Source organism: Megalobrama amblycephala, linkage group LG14 (genome assembly GCF_018812025.1).
Source record: "Megalobrama amblycephala isolate DHTTF-2021 linkage group LG14, ASM1881202v1, whole genome shotgun sequence".
In the NCBI taxonomy this organism is placed as follows: Eukaryota; Metazoa; Chordata; class Actinopteri; order Cypriniformes; family Xenocyprididae; genus Megalobrama; species Megalobrama amblycephala.
Genome location: NC_063057.1, coordinates 8,587,091 through 8,607,279, shown reverse-complemented (window position 1 = coordinate 8,607,279; position 20,189 = coordinate 8,587,091). Strand labels below are relative to the sequence as shown.

General features: G+C 36.5%; 2 protein-coding genes across 3 annotated transcripts in view; both read right to left on the bottom strand.

Annotated features, from left to right (window-relative positions):
- Positions 1-6,001, bottom strand: part of cped1 (cadherin-like and PC-esterase domain containing 1) — a 75,894-nt gene extending 69,893 nt beyond the window's left edge. The window contains exon 1 of one of the 2 annotated variants that reach the window (XM_048156510.1): positions 5,257-6,001. In XM_048156510.1, the coding sequence (XP_048012467.1) occupies positions 5,257-5,541 (285 nt within the window). In that variant the 5' untranslated portion in view covers positions 5,542-6,001. The remainder of the gene's footprint in view (positions 1-5,256) is intronic. The other variant, XM_048156509.1, reaches the window with a different exon arrangement.
- Positions 6,002-6,874: 873 nt separating this feature from the next.
- ing3 (inhibitor of growth family, member 3) lies at positions 6,875-16,524 on the bottom strand. The gene is made up of 12 exons (XM_048156511.1): positions 16,387-16,524; positions 16,184-16,255; positions 14,729-14,829; positions 14,275-14,340; positions 13,946-14,042; positions 13,656-13,727; positions 13,460-13,576; positions 11,397-11,557; positions 10,604-10,794; positions 10,249-10,435; positions 8,542-8,580; positions 6,875-7,773 (listed from the first exon to the last, which is right to left on the bottom strand). Exons 1-12 carry the CDS (start codon positions 16,412-16,414, stop codon positions 7,657-7,659), a joined length of 1,248 nt encoding a protein of 415 aa, XP_048012468.1. The 5' UTR covers positions 16,415-16,524; the 3' UTR covers positions 6,875-7,656.
- Positions 16,525-20,189: the final 3,665 nt, after the last annotated feature.

The window sequence follows — 20,189 nt, the reverse complement described above, 5'->3', positions numbered from 1 at the left end:
ATCGCTGGGTTTGTCCATTTTCGACCCAACCTAAGTTGTTCTTAACCCAGCATTTTTAAAGTGTCCTTACTAGTCGGAAGTATTTATTAGACTTTTTGTTGAAAAAAAAGTCCAGATTCAATATTTGAAGCACAGCTGGGTCGGGTTAACATGTCCTAGACTTCAAGAGACCGCTTGAGATGTGGAAAGAAGGGAGAAAACAAAATGTGGGTTCTGTTAGTATTCAAAGGAGACCTCAAACTCTGCTTGTCCATGCAAAGTGAATGGTTTACTTGGCTAAACGTCTGGCATTGGCTCAACATTTTATTCAAGCTTCCCCCCACCACAAACTACTTCTCCCTGTTTTTCTGCGCTTTCCTCATTTCTTCCTCCCCCTCCACAAATACCTCTCTCTCTCTGTGCCACTCTGGATGAGGGGTTCTGTTACCACTGGCTCCGTGTATAAGGTTCAGAGGTTAATCATGGCTGTCGAGAGGCCCCTATATATAAAAATAACCCTTTTTTACCCTCTCCTAGAGACGTATTCGAAAACAAACCACATCAAACACATAACATACCGAACACGCCTCTATGCCACATCTAGACCCTCCAAAACAATGCAACGCATGGTGTAGAAAAAAAGTATGCGCTACTTGCTGACCTCCTGTACTTGTCCTCTCCCCACACAGTCAAAACGGCAGACAATAAACTCTCAGCATACTTGAATGCGCACTTACATGGTCTCTTTGGAGAGTGTTCAGGCCATCAGTGATGGAGTGCAGTTGTTCGTGCAAACCGCACGCCTAATTTAGACTATAACATGAATAGCATGTGCTAGACAGTAGGTTACACTGTCTCCTGACAGCAATGTCACAGCAGAGGTTTAACTTATGCCTTCTATACTGCACATGAATAATATATTATTGATTCATTTAATGTATATACATTAATGCTGTAATATTATGAGTATTAAATATTCTCAATATTTTTCAGTATTACATATTTTTAATTATCCATTACATTTAAAATTAAATACATGAATAATACATTAAACCGATAGTTCACCCAAAAATGAAAATTCTGTCATTAATTATTCACCCTCGACTTGTTCCAAATCTGTAAGACTTTTGTTCATCTTCGGAACACAAATGAAAATCTTTTGATGAAATCTGAGAGCTTTCTGTCCCACCATTGACAGCTATGCAACTACCACTTTGATGATTCAAAAAGTTGATAAAGTGATTGTAAAACTAATGCATATAAATTGAGCAGTTTAATCCAAGTTATGTGCTGCGTAACACCCAAGAACGAACCTCACTGGTTCTTGCGGAAGCTCAAACGTGCTGCTTAACACGTGAACGAACCTCACTGGTTCTTGCGGAAGCTCAAACGTGCTGCGTAACACACAAGAACAAACCTCACTGGTTCTTGCAGAAGCTCAAACGTGCTGCATAACACATGAGAACAAACCTCATTGGTTCTTGTGGAAGCTCAAACATGCTGTGTAACACACAAGAACAAATCTCAATGGTTCTTGCAGAAGCTCGAACGTGGTGTGTAATACACGTGAACGAACCTCATTGGTTCTTGAGGAAGCTCAAACATGCTGTGTAACACACAAGAACAAATCTCAATGGTTCTTGCAGAAGCTCGAACGTGGTGCGTAACACACGTGAACGAACCTCATTGGTTCTTGCAGAAGCTCAAACATGCTGTGTAACACACAAGAACAAATCTCAATGGTTCTTGCAGAAGCTCGAACGTGGTGCGTAACACACGTGAACGAACCTCATTGGTTCTTGCAGAAGCTCAAACGTGCTGCGTAACATGTGAACGAACCTCACTGGTTCTTGCGGAAGCTCAAACGTGCTGCGTAACACACAAGAACAAACCTCACTGGTTCTTGCAGAAGCTCAAACGTGCTGCATAACACACAAGAACAAATCTCAATGGTTCTTGCAGAAGCTCGAACGTGGTGCGTAACACACGTGAATGAACCCCATTGGTTCTTGTGGAAGCTCAAATGTGCTGCGTAACACAAGTGAACGAACCTCACTGGTTCTTGCGGAAGCTGAAAGGTGCTGTGTAACACACGTGAACGAACCACATTGGTTCTTGCAGAAGCTCAAATGTGCTGCGTAACACACGAGAATGAACCTCATTGTTTCTTTAGGAAGCTCAAACGTGCTGCGTAACACAAGTGAACGAACCTCATTGGTTCCTGTGGAAGCTCAAACGTGATGCGTAACACGAACAAAACTCAATGGTTCTTGCGGAAGCTCAAACGTGCTGCGTAACACACGAGAATGAACCTCATTGTTTCTTTAGGAAGCTCAAACGTGCTGCGTAACACAAGTGAACGAACCTCATTGTTTCTTTAGGAAGCTCAAACGTGCTGCGTAACACAAGTGAACGAACCTCACTGGTTCTTGCTGAAGCTCAAATGTGCTGCGTAACACATGAGAATGAACCTCATTGTTTCTTTAGGAAGCTCAAACGTGCTGCGTAACACAAGTGAACAAACCTCACTGGTTCTTGCTGAAGCTCAAATGTGCTGCGTAACACATGAGAATGAACCTCATTGTTTCTTTAGGAAGCTCAAATGTGCTGCGTAACACACAAGAACAAACCTCACTGGTTCTTGCTGAAGCTCAAATGTGCTGCGTAACACATGAGAATGAACCTCATTGTTTCTTTAGGAAGCTCAAACGTGCTGCGTAACACAAGTGAACAAACCTCACTGGTTCTTGCTGAAGCTCAAATGTGCTGCGTAACACATGAGAATGAACCTCATTGTTTCTTTAGGAAGCTCAAATGTGCTGCGTAACACACAAGAACAAACCTCACTGGTTCTTGCTGAAGCTCAAATGTGCTGCGTAACACATGAGAATGAACCTCATTGTTTCTTTAGGAAGCTCAAACGTGCTGCGTAACACAAGTGAACAAACCTCACTGGTTCTTGCTGAAGCTCAAATGTGCTGCGTAACACATGAGAATGAACCTCATTGTTTCTTTAGGAAGCTCAAATGTGCTGCGTAACACAAGTGAACGAACCTCACTGGTTCCTGTGGAAGCTCAAACATGATGCGTAACGCGAACAAAACTCAATGGTTCTTGCGGAAGCTCAAACGTGCTGCGTAACACACGAGAACGAAAGTCTTACGAGTTTAGAATGATATGAGGGTGAGTAATTAATGACAGAAATTTCATTTTTGGGTGAACTAACCCTTTAATAAATAATACATTTAAAATTATGAGTACTAATTATATTATATTATATTATATTATATTATATTATATTATATTATATTATATTATATTATATTATATTATATTATATTATATATAAAGTGCAGATATATAAAGTGTAGATTCTGTGAGATTAGTATGTGATTACAACCTTCAAACTGGCTGCTAAAGTGTGATGTCTAAACACTACATAGTGAGGTTCATATTAGACTGACATATGGCAGCAGTCAAGGCAGTTATTCACATTCACTCTGTATGCGTGTGTGTAAACACTAGGAGTTAATCAGCTGAGTGAGTGAATGCAATTGTGTGATTCTGGATCACAACCAGATGGACTCTAGTCCAAAAGCACAGACAGAAGTCTTCGTTAACATGAATGTCCGTTCTCTATTGGTATCTAGGGGCAACCCGACAGTAATGGTTTGTGGGTTGGGAAATTTTCACTTTTCAAATTATGCACAGCAACCATGGGAATAGGCACTTTATTCAAATTAACATTATGAACTATGAATAATGTAATATGCCAGCTTATATGTTATAGTGATGTTCACTCTTGTTGCTCTTGTTGTAGTGGGAAACCTCTAAACGCAAAACAAATGCCCAGAATCCTTAATTTGACAAGACAAACTCCCACATGCAAACTCTCACAAACATATTTGCAATAACAAGTCATGATGCCCACAACTGCACTAGGTAATACTTCAGTTGCAGCCCAACTCTGTTACCTACATGTTTATGATGATTTATATGGCAGCACCAGACACTACAGGGCACAGCCCGGTCTCCAAACACATCAGAGAGCCACTGAGGGTCGCACACACTGATAACTCTATCCGACTGAACATACACACACACACACAGTCAAGAAGGGCTCACTAACAGCTGATTGAGGACAGCTGTCATGGTTCTCAGTGTGTACTTCCTGCTCTGAGTTAGTTAGTGCGGGATTATCGGAAGGCATACTGCCGCAGCCACGGCTTAAAACTAAACCTCTCTCACCTCTCATTGCTTTCCTGCCCTCATCTTCTGCCTCACTGACCCTAAATCTGTTTCTCAAATTCTCTACCTCTCTCTCACTTTTCCATGCTTTGCGCACTCTTTCTCTCTCTCGTGCACACCTACTCCACCCTCCTCATGCAAAAGTCATAAATAAACCTATATGACTGGACATCCTACATGACAGCCATTCTTTATTCCGGGCATCTTTCCTCAGATCTTTCTATCCCATACTGACATAACACTTCCCCGCAGATGTCGATCATCCCAGCTCGAATGAAAGCATGTGTGTGTACTCATAAATAACCCCTCCTTCATGTGCTCTCTTAAACCAATGAATGTCCAGCCTTGAGTTTCTCCTCCTAAAATACCCCAACAAAGACTCCCATCATAAATAAACAATACTCACTGGCTATTTTTAACCAGGGGTTTTATGCTAAAGTGGGGAAGATAAGTATCCAACAGCTTTGCTGCTAGCGATGAGATCTTAGAAATAAAGTTTTTGATTTGGACAACATTTGTAATACAGCTTAAGTCCAGCGACATATCTGCTATACATCACTGGAAATAAAATTTCAATGTTATTTTTTCATATATATCAAACTAAATGCATACAGTATGAAAAAGTAATATAAAATAACTTAATGGCAATAGATCATTTACTGAATGTAAAAAGAATCAAATTTAAAATACATGAATAATAAATTAATAATTACATTTAAATGTATTAATGCTGTAATATTATGAGTATTAAATCTTTTAAAATATCCTTTTCAGTATTACAAATAACTAATTAAACATTCAATTAAATACATGAATAATATATAATACATTAATGCAGTAATACTATGAGTACGAGATAAATACTTTTAAATATTTTATTTCTATTTTTTCTATATTGTAAAGTTATTTTGTAATATTACATAATAATAATTAATAATAATAATGGTATTATTATTTTTTTGTTGTTATAGATAGATAGATAGATAGTAACTATACAGCTTTCAAACATCAAGAAAGTATCCTACTTACAAAACCATCTGTCTGTGATGCTTGTAGTAGAGATATGAGTCTCTCTGGGTTTTTGAGTAGTAGTTTATACTCAAACACCGCTGATTTGTTCCTTTGGTCCCGCTGACTGGACTTGAACTCAGATCTGTCCCGGTCCATAGTCACAGTGTGGTAAAACAGCCCGACCGCTATCCCCAACAACAGAAGGGGACCCGTGCAGCACCTCCGGCAGAGCGTCCAGATCCCACGGAAAAGCATTCCCACTTCTGCACAAACGCTCCTGGATAGAGTCAAGAGACATACCATTGGGAATGTGCGTTTGGTCCCCACATCATCCCTAAGGATCACGGTGCGCTGTCGAGCGACAAGCGCTCAAACGCGCAGTTCAGGAATCCGACGCGCTGTGTAAAAAGCGCACATATCTGAAGACGCTTCATGACATGATCATGGAAAATCTTGAACTAATTCGACGTGCGTCAGAGCTGGTGGGAAAGACTCGTTTTAATGGCGCGAGTGTCCAAACAGTGAAAAGTTTCTCTGAAGGCTTCTTTTTTCTTCTTCTCAAAGCTGCTGAGCCCCACGGTTGATTAAAAACACTCCCGAGCAGCGAAACCTCATGACTGAGAGTAATGATACGCCTCCTTCACGCTGAGCGCGCGCTGTCAGAGAGCGCCAGCCTCCCTTTACCAAACCGCTTTAAAGTTGTGAATTCGGCTGCATATTAAAACGTAAAGGCCTGTCCGTTCCTGGACGTGTGTTAGCGGTCATTTTACAGTATTTACTTTTTTAAACTGGTGGTCAGTGTAGACGAGAGTGACATCAATGGCAGTTGCGTCGCTTCTCAGTGTTTTTGGGTCTCGCGCGTATAAGCGCTACGTGTTTTTATAAGAGTTAAATCGCCTCAACGTTTAAAAACGCGTCTCGAGACCCCCTTTTCATCAACATATTGAAATGGAATCAACGGTAGTTGATACTGTTTAAGTTAAAGCCAGCAAAAACGAGTGTTTGGGTTTGTTCTTTTGCTTTGCTAAGTGCGCACCTGGTTTGTGTTAACCCATTTATTCCCAACATTTCCCCTGCTAAGTGAGAACTTTGGATAGCCCACTGGAAAAAGAAAAAAAAAAATGTTAATATAGCTACATACATATACATGCATACATAATGCCGTTGTGTGCAAATAGGTATGTTATATTAATACATGCAGTTTTGTTGGTTTCATTTAAAGGAGCAATAGTGTGACCACTTACATGTTTACATGTATTGTGGTCATGATTTTTAATAATTAATTAGGACCCTTAAATATTATAAATAACATTTATGGTTACAGTTTAGAGGTGGAACCTGGAATTAAACAGCTTTGGTCATTTACACCAGCCATGCAAAATGTTCACATGAGTCTGAACTTTAAAGTTCACAACATCTATACACCATTTTTTTAAAAACCCTTCAAACTTAATGTAAATGTTGACCACAAGTTAATATGAAGAGAGATCAGCACCTTTTCCCAAGCCCTAACTAAAATCAGAGAGCACCGATTGGTTGCTAGGAATGTTGTTCAAGGACTAAAAGGTCGTTGATCCAGAAACATCTACTTAGGAAAATGTATTTTAACATAGACAATGTACTTTAAGACAGTGTGTACCAAAAGTTCTTGATCATTTTATTGTTTTTTTCCCCCCACATCTCTCAAAATGTATCACCACATCCACATCAGTGCAGTACAGGCTAGAAACACAGACACACAAACATACACACAGGTCACAGTTGTTCATTTGTTCTATAGTATACCTTAAGAGCTCCTGGCTAAAATAAGAAACGTTCTGTCCTTTAAGCGGAGCACAATACATCAACTATCCATCACACACAAATAATCCAGCAAAACAACATTTTCACTGGTCAAGCAATGGGGTGTCACTGTTGCCATTGTAATCTGTTCATATCAGGATCGTTAAAGATTTTTTTATAGAGCTGAATGTCTCTGAGACTTGTAGTTCATTCATCAGTTCAGGACTACAACTCCCAGTCTGCATCGTGTCAATCCATACTATGCCGATATGGATTAGCAGGAGCTGCCAGATGCTAAGAGTCATCACACATGGCAAGCTGAGGAATGTCTTGAATGATAAAATAAATGGGCCTTCCAATATCATCTTGCCCATCCGCCTCCATAAAGATTAATGGAGATGAAGAGAAAAACATAAAAACAGGAAAAGTTTTGATGGCAGTGTGTGCTTAGATTCGCCAGCTAAAAACGCCCAACTTGGTTGTGATTTACAAAAACACACACAGCAGCCACACCATCTTTCAGGCAAAGATCTCTCTCTCACATCCACACACCCCGATCACATGGTGATGTAACATGTACGCTCTCAGTCGAGGGGGACAGTCATATCAGAGAGGTTGGCCCAGGTGATTTGGCATTTATTTGTGCCGGCTTCCCCTCCTCTTCATGGCGGCTGTACACTGTGGGCAATACCACTTCCCTTTAGGTGCCTCGGTCAAACCCACGCAGCCGTAGTGGAACCACTCGATCGGACACTGCGGGAAAAGACGAGAGGAGAGTCGGGATCAAATGAACAATTTCTTTGACTGTGCATCATTCAAAGCTTCATAAAATAACCAGCAAATATATACAGTACCAGTCAAAAGTTTGGACACATTACTATTTTAATGTTTTTGAAAGACGTCTCTCTTTTATTTGATTAAAAATACAGAAAAAAAAAAAAAACAGGAATATTGTAAAATATTATTACAATTTAAAATAATGGTTTTCTATTTTAATTTGCTTTAAAATGATGCAAAGCTGAATTTTCAGCATCATTACTCCAGTCTTCAGTGTCACATGATCCTTTATACATGATATTATCAATGTTGGAAACAGTTGGCTGCTTAATATTTTTTGGAACCTGTGATACTTTTTTTCAGGATATATTGATGATTAAAAAGTTAAAAAGAACATCATTTATTTAAAATAGAAATCTTTTCTATTTTCATCGATAATAAATCAGCATATTAGAATGATTTCTGAAGGATCATGTGACACTGAGACTGGAGTAATGATGCTGAAAATTCAGCTTTGCAACACAGAAATAAATTATATTTAAAAGTAAATCTCATGATACGACTCTGATATCAATAATAGTGCATCACTGATCCCTGAAACAATAATACTGATTATTGTTTGTTGTCATCTCTACAAAATCATAGCTGCCCAGGGGTCACAATAGCTGTCAAGAGCACAGACAGTGTGTGTTGTTTGAAGAGGAAATATGGCTGCATGTCTCTGGAGATGAAGGGTTTACTTACATCTTGGTTATCACAGCCTACCATCTCTCCATATGACACCTGCACAAAGACAGAGAGAGAGAATGAGACAGAGCATTAGGGACAAACACGCACACGCACACCTGCAGCCGAGTGTCACGAATGTGCGCACCTGCGAACAAATACTGTGCAAGTTTGGTCTTTGATGTCTATTCAGAGACATGCAAACACACACACATTTCTATTTTTGATATACTCTGACAAAAGCAATATTACTGAGGCCATAAAACAAATGCATTCAGGGGGAGACAATTCTTTTGCACTCATACATACACTAAACACACACACACACACACACAGTTACTGGAGTCATACACCTCACCTCCCTGAACAGATCTTTGACTTTCCTGTATGATCTTGCTCTAGTGGCGATGATTAAAAATAGTTCAAAAGAGATATGTTTTTCCTTTTCAACTCTTTTGTTCTGGTCATATTTGTCTATTGTTTAATGCTTGTTTTATAGACCATTTGGGAGCAGACGTCACAGTTACTGTACATCACTTGCAGCTGAGTGCATTGTGATAGCAGGAAAGCAGTGGTAACAAGTGGAGGAAAAAAGGCAAAATCCACAGAAAAAAAAAAAAAAGAAAAAAAAAAATGTGCCTTTCGATGTCAGAATCATAATGCAAAAAAAAAAAAAAAAGTCTTAATATTTAAAGAACACCATCGTTGAAGTGCAGATGGTTCAAAACCATTAAACGGACAGACTGGACTGATGAAACCTGCGATGATTAGTCTACTATTAAAGCATGAATTTGATGTAAACAATAGATCTACATAATATTCACATATGCAGTTCATAAGGGGTAGAATATATTCGCCCTACAGTTACAGCATGAAATAATATTAAAACCTATAACATTTTACAAAGGTAACATTTAAACCTACAACATTTTTATCTCTCTGACGTTTTTGTTGCAATTGCAAGATTATATCACAATTCTGAAGAAAAAAAAAAAAAGGTCAGAACTGTGGGATATAAACCCGGAATTAACTTTTTTATTCTTTTATTCCGTGGCATCCATAGACTGCTACTGCAGAACTGTCATTTTCTGCCACCACTCCGCTCACAAAAAAGGGTCATCGCTATTTGCAAACACCAAAATTTTCTACTGTGTAACATTTTATGCTGCAATTTTGGTCAGATCTCTCTTCAAGGAACTAACTGTTAAATTAAATGAATAATAATAATAATAATAAATATAAATAATAATAACTACAAAACTGGAAGAAAAAAAAACAACAACTCCAAAACGATACAGGGTTCAAAAAAATTACATATTTACTATAAAATGTATTTATGTATTTTTTTTTTGTACTTAGAAATATTTTGTTTCAGAATTTTATAATTATTTATTTATTTTAATGAGAAATATAATAATTTAATAAACAACGTTTCTTTTGATTAATTTTATTTTTTAGCTTTTCCATTAATTAGAAACAGTGACGAGGGAATACGAAACAGAGAAATAGAAATCGTGACTCAAATCTGCCTAACCAACATGAACACAACAGCTTTAATGTGTGGAACTTCACTGCCATACCAAAGCTTTAAAATTTGCAGATAGTGGTACCAATAAGTACGAGTCAATCAATCCAATAATAGATCAATCCAATATTAGAATCACTAGGAGTAGTAGTGACACTACAATCAGTACGCCGCATGAGAGAGATGTGACGTGAACACACCTGGTTGCAGATGCAGTATCTGGGTTCATTGGGGTCGTAGGTCCAGTCCACCTGACTGCTGGTGTCAGTTTCTGTGACTGTGGTCTGTACCAGCTCATGAGCCAATGCTGACGACGACGAGCAGGATGACAGTGAAGAGGAAGAGGAGGATGAAGAGGACTGATGGTTGGAAGACTTAGTGTTGCCTCTGAAAAAATGAAAAAAAAGCAAGAAAGTGGTTAAACAAAATTCAATGTATATGAATTTGGAAGGCATTTTGTGCTTATAGAGGAGGTACAATATACAAAAGCAACACAAACACATATCTGGGTGGCTCATTCAGGAACCTATTAGGTGAGTATAGAAACAGATTTACTTGGTCTTGCGCCCTGTGCGGGAGTCCGAGCTGTTGCTGGAGGTGAGGGGCTGTGTGAGCGTGTTAGCCAGCGCAGAAGATGAGTAACTGCTGGAGTCCCGGCTCAGAGCAAACTCCCGCCCCAAGAAATCGTTGTTCTTGACAGCTTCATAACTGGCCTTGAGACTGGACGTTCTCCTGCCCTCTTTCATCTGAAACACACAAACATACACATTAAAAGAGGATGAAGAGACCACCCAAGTTCCTTAAAGAAACAATATGCTGATGATTTCATAGCTATGGAAGCTTGTTTTTATCTCACAATTGTGAGTTTATATTTTACAATTTTGAGGAAAAAAAGTCAGAAATGTGATATATAAAGTTGCAATTGCAAGAAAAAAAGTCAGAAAGTCACACGTGTACACATATACACACAATCTGAAAAATAAAAACATTTACTGATGTTAAGCAGTCTCACTGGAGACAAAAGGCTTAATGAAAATTCCAAAATTACAGGACAGGGTGTGTTGATGTGACTTCCCCTCGAGGAACAATATCAAAGTACCTCTGTGTAGCGAATGCCGGGCAAGGGCTTAGTGCCACGATAACATAATCTGATACAAAAATCATGTTAACATGTTGAAACAGATTCTAATTTATTGTCTTTTTAACTCTTGTTGAAAAACAGAAAGGGGAAGAAAAGCACAAAAGAGACCCCTAAAAGGCCAAAAATAGTTGAAACAGGAAGTGAAGAGAGGAGGGGGGAACAAATAGCTCTAGAATTAGAGGGGAAAAGGGAGGATGGTGGTTTTACCTGTGCGGTGGCTTGCACTGCCTGAGCTGCTGCCATGGAAATAGCCCCCGCCCCTGCGGCAGGCCCGGCAGGAAGTGGGCTCAGGTTGTATGAGGAAAGCGATTGGGAGGAGTTTACGTTATACAAGCTGTTAGAGGATGACGTGCTGTTCACTCTGCAGCCTGCAACACACACACAAAAATCACATTTTGTATATAACCAGAAAGACTTGAGGAACAGTACAACACAAGTGATGAGTCATCTCATTACATCATAAAAATCATTTCTTCTGAACCATTCAATAGTTATCACAAGCGTATGTGCCAATAGGGATTGGGGTTGCAGTTATTCTGAATAATCACTATATATTTGCAATCATTTTGTTGGAAATATAATACTTCAATATTTTAATACACTTTTTATTTAGCCATTATGTTCCCTAAAGACTGTCCTTTTTTTTTTTTTTTTTTTTTTTTTTACATAAAAATATGGAGCATGTAGGTAAAAAATAAAATAAAAATTAAATATTAATTCTTTCTCGTGTTCATTTAATGAAAAAAAAGTTTTTTGTATTGTTTTAGTTCGTACATATATCATTTTGAATTAACACTTGACAACAATGTCTATTCTACGGAAGAGGATTAGGGCAATAATAAAAAAAATAAAACCATCTCAAGATTAAAGTTGTTAAATTTCGAGAAAAAGGTCGAGATAAAATGTTGAGAATAAACTTGTTAAATTACGAGAAAAAAACTCGTTAAATTTCGAGGAAAAAGTTGAGATAAAATGTTGATAAAGTCATTCAGTTACAAGAAAAAAGTTGTTAAATTACGAAAACAAATGTTAAATTATGAGAAAAATATCGTTAAATTTCGAGAAAAAAGTAGAGATAAAATGTTGAGAATAAACTCGTTAAATTACGAGAAAAAAAGTCGTTAAATTTTGAGAAAAAAGTCAAGATAAAATGTTGAGAATAAATTCATTAAATTACGAGAAAAAAGTCGTTAATTACGATAACAAATTCGTTAAATTATGAGAAAAATGTTTTTAAATTCTCATAATTTAATGACTTTTTTCTCGTAATTTAATGACTTTATTCTCAACATTTTATCTCGAAATTTAACAACTTTTTCTCATAATTTAACGAATTTGTTCTCATAATCTAACAACTTTTTTCTCGTAATTTAACGAGTTTATTCTCAACATTTTATCTCAACTTTTTTTCTCGAAATTTAACAAGGTTTTTCTCGTAATTTAATGAGTTTATTCTCAACATTTTATTTAGACTTTTTTCTCGAAATTTAAAAACTTTAATCTCGAGATGGTTTTATTTTTTTTTATTATTGCTTGGCCCTAATCCTCTTCCGTACTATTCAGCTTTATTGATGGTTCCTCTGACAGAAAATAAAATAAAATAAAAAATAAAAATCAACCTTTTAAGTAATTTAAAACAGAATACACTAACATTTAAAGGTTTGGGGTCAATAAGATTAAAAAAAAAACTTATTCAGCAAGTATGCATTAAATTGATCAAAAGTGACAGTAAGTACATTTAATGTTACAAAAGATTTCTATTTAAAATAAACACTGTTCTTTTGAACTTTTTATTCATCAAAGAATGCTGAAAAAATATATAGCAGTTTCCACCAAAAAAATTAAGCAAAAAAAAAAAAAAAAAAAAGGTTTTCACCATTAATAATAATAATAAATATTTCTTGAGCAGCAAATCAGCATATTAGAATGATTTCTGAAGGTTCATGTGACACTGAAGACTGGAGAAATTATGCTGAAAATTCAGCTTTGCCATCACAGAAATAAATTACATAAAACATATTACACTTATTTTAAAAGGTTATAATATTACTGTTTGTTCTATATTTTTGATAAACAAAAAATGCAGTATAGGTAAGCATTCTTTCAAAAACATTAAAAAACACATTTGAACAGTCTTGCAATTGTTGAAATAATATTGTCAACCAGCTGAAAATGTTTATGTTCTCTGAAGAATGTCAGTAAAGAGTATATGTTTGTGTCTGACATGTTTTTATAGGGCGACTCAAGAGCAGTGAGAATGTGTGTTTTACCTGGTGTGTTTTCTTTAGAGGCGTCTGACGTGAGTGTGGAGAGCAGGGCCTCTGACTTAAACTTCTTTTCTGGTACATGTTCAGTAGTGTGGTGGGCTGGCGCGCTGTACTTCCTCTCTGTCAAAAGACACACAAAGCAGGTCAGAAGACTGGAACAGAACAATGAGGAGCAGACAGTCTCTAGAAACAGACTTACTCTCCACAGTGGCGTGTGAATGTACATGGTGGTTATTGACAGGTTGGGAGGGACTGTCCATCTCCAGCGACCCTGGAACAAAATAAAACTGACTTTACAAACAATTTCAAATCAGCACAAAGCATGGTCAGCTTATTAAAGTGGGTCCAGACATTTTCATACTTGCTTTATTTAACCTTTTCAAAGAAGACTAAGCAAGAAGTAATTTAATTGCTACCAATTAAAAACATTTTTTTAAATAAGCCCTTTCATTAAAACTACGGAGAAGGTGATTGACAGGTGCCACTCACGTCTCTCCAGGATCTCTGTGATGCCAGCATTATCCGCCTCTAGCTCCATTTTAAACTTCGCCAACTCCTGATCCAACTTCCTCAAGTGTCTATCAACCTACATAGAGACATCACAATAACATCAAGAAGCAGCAGATTTCCCATAAACCCTCTCACCAGGGTAAATCAAAAGAGACTTAAATTAAAGCACATGAAAAGCATTGATAAATGAAACAGCAGGAGTAAAGGCATCCCAGAGAGCCGCTGCCCATTCACTATCAATGATGTACCGCCATCTATTGGAAACATGAAGTATTGACACAAAGCACCACCAGAGTAATGGTACTCACCAGATCATAAATTTGATTGGCTAATTGGACCTTTTCATCTGCATCTTCCAAAGCTTTATAGTAGTCCTGGCAAAGAGAAAAACACTTTGAGTGCATATGATCCCCCACTGCAATACTATCCATTAATTAATAAAAAATATTGAAGGGTTTTTCTTTTCTCTCTCTTTATATATATAATTTTTGTTTAGAGTTAGCATACAAAATTGTATTTTGTGACCAGCTCAGTGAGTAAGAAATACATTTGCCTGATTTTGTCTTGATATCTCTGTTAACATGTTGAAACAAATTCTAATTTATTGTCTTTTATTTTCATTTTAACTCTTGTTGAAAAGCATCAATAAAAAAAGTAAAAGGTTTTCACATTTGAATTTCCTGCTAGGACAAAAAGTACTATCAGAATCAATAACATTTGTATTTCTTGGATCAACTGAGGTGCACAGCATCTGTTCTTTACCTTTTTAATGATTTCCATCTGTTCTTCCCTCCATTCAGGCTTGTTCTTCTTGGCGTTAGTAAAGAACTCATTAACCCGCTGCTCTAGCTGATCCATCGCATCTGAACAAAGGAACAGAGGCAGGAGTAAGTCAAGAGACCAGTCACACTGATTGGATACTGTGGAAGTCTATGGTCAGATCACGGAAATAAATCCTTTGACGGAGTAGGTGGTGTGTAGCCTAATGGTCGAAGATCTGGGTAAAGATCATTAAAAGGTTGTAGGTTCAACCCCCACAAAGGGTGATCCATGAACCATCACAATTGAAGGCATTTGAAGGGGGGAAAAAAAAGTCCTGGTCACATTCACCTCAAAATAGAGCTGAAAGATTCTGGATAAATGAATTTTTTTTGTTTGTTTGTAATAGTGATCGATCATGATTCTCCCATTATTCTGAGCAGAACTAAACAAAATAACATGTAATTTACCAGAGGTTCTGACAAAATGTTAAATGCTGCAATTAATGTAAAAATAAGCACCTTTTATTTTAATTGTAATTTAATTTGAATTAATTATTTTTAAAAATCAAATGAAAATTCAATGACTCACTCATAAACAATCCACTTGATTCATTACTGGATGAATCAGCATTTTGGAGCGAATCTCTTGAATGAATGACAATAAATTTTTTAACAGTAACTTGTCGCCACCTATTAGTGTATCAATATGATACAATCTTTATTTGAAGCGCCAAATTACTTTGAAATGGTGATTTACTCTATTTTGATCGCTACATTAGTGTGTAAATCCAAACTATAAACTTTTATGATACTATGTAATTTGTGAAGCCGTTTCAAACCTATACATGACAACTGCTCTCTGTATAAAGAAGAAAAAAAACTTAAAACAATTTACAGTTGTTAATTAGTTTTACTTTACTTTTTAAAAATAGTTAAAATATGTTTTTCTTTTGATTTTGGTGTGAAATATGACCTGGACATGTTCTTGACAGCCTCATGTTCCTGTAATTCCACTGTAAACATCGCGAGTAGTTCAAAATAAGTTACTAGGTAGGTCAAATACTGATGGTTTATGCTTCATGCAAAACCTATAACGGTCAAAAAAATATATGCATGTACTATAACACATGATCAAAGTGATGAAGACTTATCAGCAGGGGCACTGACAGTATCAACAGGGTTTGTGGACGATAAAAATATAATGTATTAATATGAATAGTGCATGCAAGTGCAAATCACAAGTTTCTCCTTATCCGAATAACACTCATGTTGCTCAACTTCCACATGGTTTTATGCACTTCACATCAGCATGCAATGCAACATCACAATACATGCATGCTCATTATGCATGCAAAATCACCAAACAATTCCCCACTGTTATGAAGGACTTTCTGCATTAGTCAAGGTCAGATGTGATGTTTTAAGGGAGAAGAGTGAGTTTAAACTGGATTCGTACTCTGCACTTGCAGGTCCATCTCTCTCATTTCCGTAAACCTGTCGCGGAGATCCATGGGTAGCTGCTCGATCACTGCCGGGGAGAAGAACAGAAACGCGTTACAGGCTAACGGCTGCGACGCCTTCACACGTCCAAAACAGCTCTCACAGACACTTAACCTCTTTAATACGAACATGAACCATTAAAATAACTTATATACTCACTCTCGAGGTAGTCCTCAAGGTACAACATTCTGGCGGAGAGAGCGTTTTAGGCGTTTTAGTAAAAGGGTGTTTTTCGTCAATATGGCGTCGCAGACAGCGGAGAACTGAAGGGGAGGAAAAAACACAAGATGATAGGGGAGGGGCTTACGTGAAGGGCGTGGGATTTGATTGGACGCTGATGGAGTTGCGCGGAAGCTGACTTTTTGAGATTGCTTTCATGGGATTTGTAGTTCTTTAATTGCGCTATTTGAAACTACATCCACCGCTGCCGTACCATCATACCATAATATGTTACATCCCACAATTTGCAGCGGTGGATGTAGTTTCAAATAGAGCCATTTTTTAATTTACCATAATTTATGATGCAATATGGACAACATGCAGATGTCCAGTTACACAAATGTGTGTTTTCTCTAGAAGTGTTTATGTTGGTGTCAAGCACATAGTACAACACAATTTTTTTTTTTTATTTTTTTTTTGCGAATTCTGATGTGTGAAAAGGGGCTATTTGAAATTAAACTATTTTATAGGCCTTATAAAATAATATATAGCCTATGAGCAGGAGGACTGAGTCCAGGGAGTGAATTTCAAGGGAGTGGAAGGAGTTCCAGTTCAAAATGAAGAGGATTTCATCTTTTATCCAGGTAATGGCCTCCAAACACTATCCAAATTTCAAACTTATATATTAAATATATAGTTCCCAACTTAAAAGAACATTTAATTTCAACATTACTCTTCCATATATATATATATATATATATATATATATATATATATATATATATATATATATATATATATATATACATATATTATATGTAATATATATATATATATATATATATATATATATATTATATGTGTGTGTGTGTGTGTGTGTGTGTATGTGTGTGTATAATATATAATATATACATATATAATTTGTGTGTGCATATGTAATAGTAATGAATGGAAGTGTAATGTTGAAATGAAATGTTTTTTTTTTTTTTCCGAGACATATTTATACGATAGGCTTTAATGCCAAATCATTAATTTTGCATCATCATGATTATGAGAGATATAGTCTTAGACAGCAGGATTTATGCTGTTTTGGCCTTTGGAGGGCAGCACTGACTATAATATGGGATGACAATCCAGACATTTACTCTAAGTACAGATGCAATTTGGTGCTGTCTGTAAGAGGCTTTTGTAAAACATATACCGCTAGAAATTTGCCAGTGAAAGACAATGTAACTACCCAGCTGTCTCTCAAGAGGAAGAAACCTCAGCTTGACCCCACGTTTATTGTAGACAGTTATGATTTGGTGCAGTTGTGGTGGAAGAGGCTTTTTTAAAACATCCCATTAAAATATTTTATTTTCAAGACAAAATTACCACACAGCTGTAGACATGAAATGTTCTGCAAAGTGACATTGCACCTCAGCTCTCAATTTAGATCAAATAAAAATATGCTTGAGATCATAAACAGGAAATGTGGCTCCTCCGATGACTGTTCCATCTGCATTTGTGGTGGTTTGAAAGCTATTTCTGTTTGTCCTTTTATATTTCTTCTCATCTGAGTTTCCTGGCGCTATATTTGCACGGTAGAATATCAAATAATATCAGTCAGTCAGCAGTTAGGCTGATCCAAATTAAACAATGCAATATTGGTTTTGTGTACTGTAGCCTATTGGTTTTACATATTTTTTTTCAGAACAGTTTTCTCTAACAGAATTATATTTTCTATTTAATGACTCATTTTAAGTCTTTAAGTGCTTAACAATTAATATATTTAAAAACCCAACAATTAACAAAACGAAATACATTTAAACTGAGTGTTAGAACAGACCACTTTGAGAGAGAATTAAATGAGGGAGGTGAATAAGTAATATTGCATGCAAGTAAGCAAGTCTATTCTTTTTGCAAGTCTATCTTAAATTTCTGCCATTTCCTTGCTCAAATTCATCACACGACTGAATGATTTTTCCAGACTCATTATTACAACTTCATAAACTGTAATTATTACTGCTTTTGTATATGAATATTTGCCTGTGTAACATGCTCTTAGCCTATAAACCACTGGGACAGCTGCAGCACAGTAATATTAATCAACACACATTCCCAGATAACAGCAGATTGGGTCTCTCTCAAGACAATAATACGCCCATCGGATGTGACCTCTTCACCCCAACATACGATATCTTAGGGGCGGGGATCTGGATACATGCCAAGCACTGTTGATGCATGCGTTTGGGAAGCATGTAATGACCATAGAAACTGGTTAAGAAGGTAGAATGGCTATTAATATGAGGAACCCAAAAATGAGCTGGCCCAAGTTATCCCTAACTGGTCAGCTATGATGTAAAGATCCTCCGAAAGTGTCTCCAATAAGACAAAGACATCCAGATATCCATTTGTTTCATTCTTATAGAATAGCTATTACCATAAAGAACATTGTGGCATTATGGCATTGTGGGATTAATTATTTGAGTTTATTCTTATGTAATTCTCATATAAGCACTAGAATAGATTAGTGTGCACATGTAATATTAGTATACCAAATTCTCTCATGATGGTGTAGCCTGATGATATTTAAATCATTAATGGCACAAGCTGATTGGTTCATGTCGCATCTGGAGCCAATGAGATTGCTGCTTAACTTTTAAATTTACTATAGCAGTTTGCTGTCAAAATCCTAAGACATTTCTCTTTAAAATTTCTCATTTTAAACTTCTAATTCGTAAACAGTCTTTGTTTTGCATATATCCTCTGCGTTCGTCATAGCATCATGCGTCACATCAAGGGTTACTCTTCCTCCGCAAATCGATGCGTATGGACATCTGCTAGTTATTATAGTTAATAAAGTTTTAAATATGGATATTTTGCTTACAAAAACCCATCACTTCACTTCAGAAGGCCTTTATTAACCTCCTGGAGCTGTATGGATTATTTTTATGATGGATGGAGGCATTTTTTGGGGCTTCAAAATTGCGCCCCCAATTCAGTACCATTATAAAGCTTGGAAGAGCCAGGATATTTCTCTGGTTGTGTTCGTCTGAAAGAAGATAGTCATGTGGGTGATTCTCCAACTATGGTACTTTTTGGACCTGGACATTTTCAGAAAATGAAACATTTTTAATTAAAATATTACTGGCATAATTTGTTTCCCCAGTATGCCTAGATACCTGCCCAGAAGTTGGCTGTGCATAATATGTATTTTTTTTACATTTTTTCCAGACATCGCAAAATAAATAGTCATTTCCACAACCGAACAAAAACGTGTTTTCAACCAAAAATGTTGAAATATTTGTAGTTATAAATATACTGGGTTACACATCACACTTGCATCTTTCCAAATTGTAAATTGATTTATTTCTCTGAAATGCAACTGTTAAGATTTTACAAAGTTAACACCAAAAAAGGCTGAACACTAAGCCACTGAAACCTTTCATTCATATTTCTGACATTTTCAAATCTGATATTTTTCAACTCATATACATATACTTTACCCTAAACTGCTAAATAATCAACACCACCACCACCATTACCTTAACTTTATTTTTTTTAAATGTTTTACCAAAAAATATTTGTGGTTGTGGAAATGACAAGGGAAAGGCGGGTTATGGTGAAAATAACATTTCAGATATAAAACCTGTAGTAGAATTATAAATGATGGAAATGCAAAACTGAGTCATGACCTCAATGTGTTGGACAAAATGAATCTCAAATTCAAGTTTGAAGTTTATTCTTATTTTTAATTCAAACAGGGATAGTGTATTGATGAACAACTGGCCTAACAGCAGTAGTAATAAAAAAGATAACTC

Coding starts and splice junctions, on each gene's coding strand:
- ing3 (XM_048156511.1), bottom strand. CDS start 16,414: ATGTTGTACCTTGAGGACTACCTCGAGA. Junction 14,830..16,183: donor GATGGACCTGCAAGTGCAGA/GTACGAATCCAG, acceptor TCCTTTGTTCAG/ATGCGATGGATCAGCTAGAG. Junction 10,795..11,396: donor CAGTGCAAGCCACCGCACAG/GTAAAACCACCA, acceptor TGTGTGTTTCAG/ATGAAAGAGGGCAGGAGAAC.